This window comes from Tachysurus vachellii, chromosome 9 (genome assembly GCF_030014155.1).
Source record: "Tachysurus vachellii isolate PV-2020 chromosome 9, HZAU_Pvac_v1, whole genome shotgun sequence".
In the NCBI taxonomy this organism is placed as follows: Eukaryota; Metazoa; Chordata; class Actinopteri; order Siluriformes; family Bagridae; genus Tachysurus; species Tachysurus vachellii.
The window spans coordinates 24,511,900-24,519,163 of NC_083468.1; the positions used below are offsets into that span (position 1 = coordinate 24,511,900).

General features: G+C 42.2%; 1 protein-coding gene across 1 annotated transcript in view; it reads right to left on the reverse strand.

The window, feature by feature from the left end:
- Window positions 1–210: 210 nt before the first annotated feature.
- LOC132851447 (AT-rich interactive domain-containing protein 3B-like) overlaps window positions 211–7,264 on the reverse strand; it is a 63,060-nt gene continuing 56,006 nt past the window's right edge. The window contains exons 6-9 of the mRNA XM_060878343.1: window positions 7,044–7,264; window positions 6,646–6,921; window positions 5,989–6,078; window positions 211–5,104 (exon numbers count right to left, since the gene is read on the reverse strand). The exon at window positions 7,044–7,264 is cut by the window's right edge and continues 42 nt beyond it. Coding sequence (XP_060734326.1) covers window positions 4,941–5,104; window positions 5,989–6,078; window positions 6,646–6,921; window positions 7,044–7,264 — 751 coding nt within the window. The 3' untranslated portion in view covers window positions 211–4,940. The remainder of the gene's footprint in view (window positions 5,105–5,988; window positions 6,079–6,645; window positions 6,922–7,043) is intronic.

Consider the following 7,264-nt stretch of genomic DNA (forward strand, 5'->3'; position numbering starts at 1 on the left):
ACAAATAAACAAAAAAAGGGAAGAAAAAAAACAAGTCTTCCTGTAACACATAACCAAAGTAAATGAATTCAGGACGTAAAAAAATGATTTGCATTTTCAGAGGATTTTTTTTTTTAAAATAAAGCACCAATTGCTTGGAATTTCTCTCTTTGTTAATAGATATGAAATAATTATTAAATAACCAAGAAAAATGACAAATCACACACCAGATTAAGATATAATGTAAAACTTTATCATAATCGTAGATGTGGAAAGCCCTGAGAACCACAGATTTAATATTACTGATGTGAACAAACCTGAATGTCAAAAAAAACAAAAAAACAACAAAAAACAAACAAACAAACAAAAAAAAAACATTTTAAAAAATAAAAATCACTTTTTTTTGGTTGGGGAACAAAGTGTTCCACTTCTGAATACAATCAGCACAAACCGGTTTCACAAGCATTCACATGGGTCTTGTCCTAAAACTCATTTTAATTAGTGGAGGATAACATCAGTAATATCATCATTAGAATTATATCAATAACAGCATTATAATATAACAACCGTACAAAAATATGCACAAAGACCATTGTTCAGATTTCTGCATCAAAACTTTAAGCTAAAAAACAAACACAAAAAACAAAACACCTAGAAGACAAATGAGGTATTCCATAAACCATTTGCATGTGTCTAATGTCTAATATAATACACAGACAGATGTGGAGTTGAGGAGAAGTGGTGAAACGGCTGCTGCTGTGATTTCATACGTTCCTGAGTGAAGAGGAAGCGCTCCTGAGTTCAACACGCCCTCGATGATGATGATGATGATGATGAAACATAGAGGATTGTGTAGTGCAGAATAAGAGTAAGATTAGTCAACAGGATCAAGATTAAACTCTGTGGTGGTGAGAACACCGCAGAGCGACTCACTTCCTGTATGATTTCTGTCTGGATTAATCATTCGGATTCGCTCGATAAAAAAAAAAAAACGCTCGATATTTCTGATGATTAAAAATATCCTCTGAATTTCATTGTACAGAAATGGGCTTCGTTGTATGACGTGTGACGGATTTCTTAGTATTAACTGATTCTGATTTGTGGCCTCGAGCTTCAGAACATTTGATGCTGTGAGCTGATTGGAGATCTGCAGGAAGCCTGAACCTGAACGTGACGCAAAGAGTCAGTCCCTGAACTCAAACAAGCTCACTGCGTTTTGTTTGAAGAAAAGAGCATGTCAAGTGCCTATTTCTGTAAAATCACCGTCAAGTTTTCTGACAAAAAAACAAAACAGAACAAAAAAACCAAAGCTTGTCCTGAAAGCCAGACGTCTTGTGAGAACGTCTACAGAACAACGATCTTGTTCGTTTCTCATAACGTTGAAAAAGTTAAAAGTGTGTAGAAATTTGGAAAGGTGGTTCTTGGTCCATGTTTATTGATAGAACGTAACGAATTGTCTTTAAATCTGTAAGATTTATTAGACCAACTCCACCACGACGATGATGCCAGAGTTCCTATACGTTTGAGACTGTAGTGCATTCTGGGTAAAGATCTGTTCCTGAGATCGACTACGATTATTAAGTGGACAAGGGCGTGTTTAAAACAGTCCAGCAGCTTCTCTCACTCTGTTTCACACACACACACACACACACACACACACACACACACACACACACACACACACACACACACACACAATACAACTTGTACTTCAGCACCATCTAGCGGCTGGTGATCAGCAAAAAAACACCTGGTGGCGACAGACTGTGGGTGATAAAGTGACTAATGTAACTATTACTTTTATAACCTGATATCATATGATGTGCAAATGCTTTCTATCCCTCACACACACACACACACACACACACACACACACACACACACACACACACACACACACACACACACACTTAAAACCAGGTCTTTAAAATCTACTCACATATGTATAACCTGTAAGACCAGTTTAAAAACAAACTATAAACTATATAAATATGTCTGACACGGTGTGTGACGCTGATTGTATTTTGTGCAGCTGGACTTCAGGTTGATAAACCCTTTTGAGCCTCGACATTCTGGTCTGGAGAAATCCCGAAACCCGCCCTGGTCTCTCCAGCGATTAAGGCAACTACAGCATTCTCTAACAGCAGCGGTTCATTTGAGCGCAACTTTTCCCTGACTGTTTAAAAAAAAAAAAAAAAAAGCATCACAGGACACCACGATGAGCCTCAAGGCTGTAAACTGCTCCATGGTAGAAAAATGGGTATTCGATTCATAGATCTCAGTGATGCACATGCTTTACATCAGCAGCGTGGAGAAGCACAAAGCATTTACAAGCACAACCGTGGTGAAGGTTCACTTCAGGAAGGACGACGTTTGGCAAAACAAATGGACTTCCTGAGTTTAGGGAGAAGGAGCAAATCAGAGACAACACTACATCGGTGGTTCATCTTTGGGCACCTTCAGTGTTTTCGTGTTAAAAAAATAAAAAATAAAGGAAAGACGATTTTCCAGAGCGATTCATTTCAGACCTAAATTTAATTTAATTAAAGCGTCAGTCAGCAACTCATCAGCTCTCAATTATCTCTCCAAGCATCTGCTTTTCTCCCATCTGGTGCTGGATCTACAGTAGAGTCGATACCAAATCTGTGCTTCCCTGAAACGTGCTTAAAAATATTTACGGAGAGAAACAAAGCCTGACAGACAAGAAGCTAGGAGTTTTACGTACGAGGTTTGTACGGCGAGCATAAAGAGGTCGAGATACAGAACAAGTAACCGAATAGAGGGTCGTAGGGCAACATTGTGGTTCGTCTAAAAAACATCCACAAGCACCAAGAGACAAAGAATGATTACGCTCTCGGAGTTGATTTACTCCTCAACAGGACAGATAGAGGAAGTGGACTGGAGGCATCTGTAGCTGTTAGAGCAGCACCCTGTTTTGTGTTCTCCAAACCGCTAAAGAACATCGTGTCTGATTACGGTGGAAAAACAGCTCCTGGATCCAGCATCAGCTGCCACATGGATAGTGTAATAAAAAAAAAAAAGGCCTCTGTATGGAGTTAAAAAAAAAAAAAATAATTTTTGGAAATTCACTGAGGTGGCGCCTGTGCTGTACCTCATGGTTACAGTCAGACAGAAAGTAAGTTAGCTGCTCTTTGGTATGTAACTGTGCATTCAGGCCATCTGGAAAGCACCAGTGTGATTGTATGAATGCAGAACGCTACAGAAGTGATGAAGGATGAAGTGTGTGTGTGAGAGAGAGAGAGAGAGAGAGAGAGAGAGAGAGAGGTTTTGGAATCGGGCAGGAACTTGCTGAATTCAGGAAACTGCAATGGTACAAGTCTGGTTGTAGGATACGGTTAGTGTCTCTGTTCGCGAAAGAGAGAGAGAAAAAGTGAGAGAGATATTTCTTGAAGAAAAGAAAAAAAAAGACTAACGATGTGTTTTACTGACCGCACGAGTCGTCAGAGTAGTTCCTGAGAAAGCTGCCTGCTCCACGGCGAGGCAAATATTACCGTGATTTGATTTTACATCCTGCTAAAAATAAACCATTAAAAACTAAAGAACTAAACCACACACCCTAGAGGCACAAAGTGACAAGACGCAGACTCTCGGATTCCCTACGCTATTTAAACCAAACTCTAATATACTCCAGCGTCTGGTCTCGTCGGTGTGCAGGTTCGAGAGCGTCTGTTCGGTCGCTTGTCGCCATGACGCCACTTTCGGTGATTGTCCTACAGCATATAGTGACAATTTATCTGAGCTACTCTGTGCTGCCTTACCTAGAAATCCTAATAACAGACAAATGAAAGAAAGTGATGAGGTAGATTGTGATGTCAGAAACTGTTCAAGGCCTAAAGTGAAGTGAAGTCAAGTCAAAAGCCTGCCTGAGGCTACAGGCTGGAAGAGATGAGATGAGTAGCACTGTACAGGAACACTGCACACCACCACACACCTACTGTATTCTACATTTCCCTGTGTCTAGTGACCGCTTTGAGGTATTTTGTTTCTGAGGCACTGTTCTGAAAAGCAGTGCTCAGTGTGAATGCGCACCGTTATCACAGCTTCCATCCAGCTGTGTGTCATTCAAGTCATAGCTTTGGCTCGTTTTGCAGCTGTAACATCTGTAATCAGATCCAAGCCTGTGTTTATACCTGCACTTACGTGTGTGCACCACGGCTCCTGTAGTCGTTCACGCTGGAAAGGGTGTAGATAAAGAGAACCGTCTCTCTAATCACGTTCGCTAATTTGGTACATCATTATTAAGGTTAGGGTTTGATTCTGAAATGGATCGACATGGAAACCTGAGAAACAGGGATGCGTCGGCTGTGATGTGCCCTCTAGTGGACATCACGTTTAAACTTCCCTGAGTATAAAAGGTACGCAGGAGGACACGTGAGCGACGCGGCTCACGCTGAGCACACACGTAGTTACAACGCAGCTGCTGGTTATGAGGTTGTTGAACTGAACGTATAGCAACACGATGAGGTGAGAAAAAATAAATCGGAGGAATTCAAAAAGATTCTGAAAATAAAAAATAAAACTCACTCGGATGGAGCATTCACTACAGCTCCTGAGGTTAAGATGTTATAGTAATATTTAACCAAGGCAGATTGCTCAATCTGCAGGAAAAGAGAGGAAAAAACATAAAACAAACAAAATAGCATTTTTTCTGCTAAATAAAAAGCTTCAAGTCCTGTAATGAACACCTGTCATTTGATTTTGGCTGAATGTCATGATTGCGTTTAGCGTTTTACTTAGCACAGTGTTTGTTACGATGAATTGTGTGTGTGTGTGTTTTAAATATGTCTAAACCTGTATAGACAGCCAAGGCTGACAGGAAGTAAATGAGGTACTGGTTGTGTAACAGTCTGATTTTTTTAAAACATCTGTGTGAGGGTAAGTTGTTGTGTTCGTGCCGAAGGCCTGGAGGAGGCTGAAGCCTGGCAGGAAGACGACTCGTCCTACGGCGATCCGCTGGTGGACGGCTCGGCTGAGCTGGGACCTTTGGAGGAAGAGGAGGACGGGCTGTGGCTGGGGAAGGTAAAGGTGGTGTTGGGCGTCACGGACGACATGTTGGTTGCAGAAGACACGGCCACTGACACGGGCTTCTGAGCAAACAGAGTTCCTAAGAGAGGGAGAGATAAAGAGAGGCTTAAACACATCGCTGACATTATAGGAAAATTCACCTGATCATTTGACCAGGAGATGGCAGCAGTGACTCAAGTGGTTAAGGCTCTGGGTTGTTAAACAGAGGATCAGGGTTCAAGCCCCAGCACTGCCAAGCTGCCACTGCTGGGCCCCTGAGCAAGGCCCTTGACCCTCTCTGCTCCAGGGTCCTGTACCATGACCTCTGACCCTGTGCTCTGCTCTGACCCAAACCTTCAAAGTTAGGATATTAAGAAAGATTTTCACTGTGCTGTAATGTACATGTGACAATAATAACTACAATAAAGTCGTCTTCTTGTTCTAGGGCTGTGTGGGACACTGCTACTGAAACTGTTACTACCCCCAAGCCCCCCCCCAACACACACACACACACACACACACACACTCTCTCACACACACCACTATGCTTCATCACTAGAGGGCAGTGTTTAACACGTTATGCCATGCTGTAGCCATCAGACTATTTTCATTCATTCATTTCTATTTTTATTATTGCTGTTAATATTAAACCAGATAATATTATGGTCAATAACACTGATGTTCAGGTTACAATTCTGAACAAACACTCATTTGTTATATTTTCATTGTTTACTTTGGCGTAATCCTGATTCATATAAGGTTACTTACAAGGTCACACTGATGAAATGTGCTCATTATTTATAACTGTAACACAACCGGACAGGCGGTTTATTATTAGAGGATTCTTTTTTAGGAATGTGAAGCTGTACTTTAAGGCCTGGACCGATTGTTGTCATTAAAAGTGGATTATTAACAAAATAAAACAATGTATATGTGTGTGTGTGTGTGTGTGTGCATTGTGAAGCAGTGATGTGTGTTGTGTACCTGAGTAGACGACGCCGTTGACCTCTACAGATACGCTGATGCTGGAAGACCCTGTGGAGGAAATGCTCAAGGCCAGGTCGTTTTTATCTTCTGCAGAAACACAAACATAAGCACAAGCTGTTTAAAAGAACGCCACTCTTCCTCCTTCTGTTCACACAGACACCTTCTCCACCTGATGTTATTAAAGTGGACATTTGAAGGGAACTGATCCTCAGGTGCTCCGACTCTTCAGGGCAGGACATTCTTTCTTTAACACTAATATTAAAGCAGCAGTGAAGAGTTTTCATAGATTTTAGGCATCATTGAAACCCCTTAACTTTGAATAACTATTCGATTTCACCTGCTTATAAACAGAGATCATTTACTCACTGAAGATCTGACACTTTACAACAGAACTTTCCTCTTATTTAATCCAAAATATTTTTAAATGCACAAGAAACATTTAATGTATGCACTGAATACACATCCTCCATAAAGATGGCATTTTAGCCATCAAATATTTTATCTACAGCATAACTTTAAGGCAGATGTTAATTATTTGAATGAACTCACACTACTGCACCTTCTCCATGTGTTATACTTGGTTAATAACTGCCCGAATCATGGCAGTTTACTCTACTCTGGTCTGTTATTCTGTTCCCTGTTATGAAAACTGACCTTTTGGTGTCAGACCCATGCGCAGGTTCATGGGCATGTGGGACGCCATGGCTAGCAGGTTGTGCTGAAGTGCCTGCTGCATGAGTCTCTGCTGCTCCTCGGCCAGACGTGCCATCTTCCTCTCCGGCCCCTCAGAGACTCCAAGTCCGGTGCCGGTCTCCAGTTTTTCCCTCAGCTGCTCGAGTGTGGCCGCCCGAGCCAGTCCTGCCATCTGCTGTGGTCCCAGAGCCAGAGCCATGGCTGGGGAACGAGCCAGCAATGACGGAGAGGCATCTTCTAAACAAGAGAAAGAGAGAGAGCGAGAGAGACAGACAAAGAGTAATATATATTACATCACATTCCTTTTTCAAAAATGAAATCTTATTAAAAGTGTTTTTATCCTTGCCTGCTCCTCTTACCCAAAGCCTTGATTGAAGATGCTGATGCCCCCTGAAGGCCATTCAGTGCCGCTGTAGCTCCGGCACTCAAAGCAGCCAGGTGCATTTTGGGAGGTGAGAGAATGTGAGGGCCAGGGCTGGGGGAGGAGCTAAAACGGAACAGGCTGCTGCTGTAGCTGGGGCGACGCCCCTCGCGTCGGTTGCTGTCGATGGCGGCCTGCAGCTCGCTGGGAGAGCTCAGG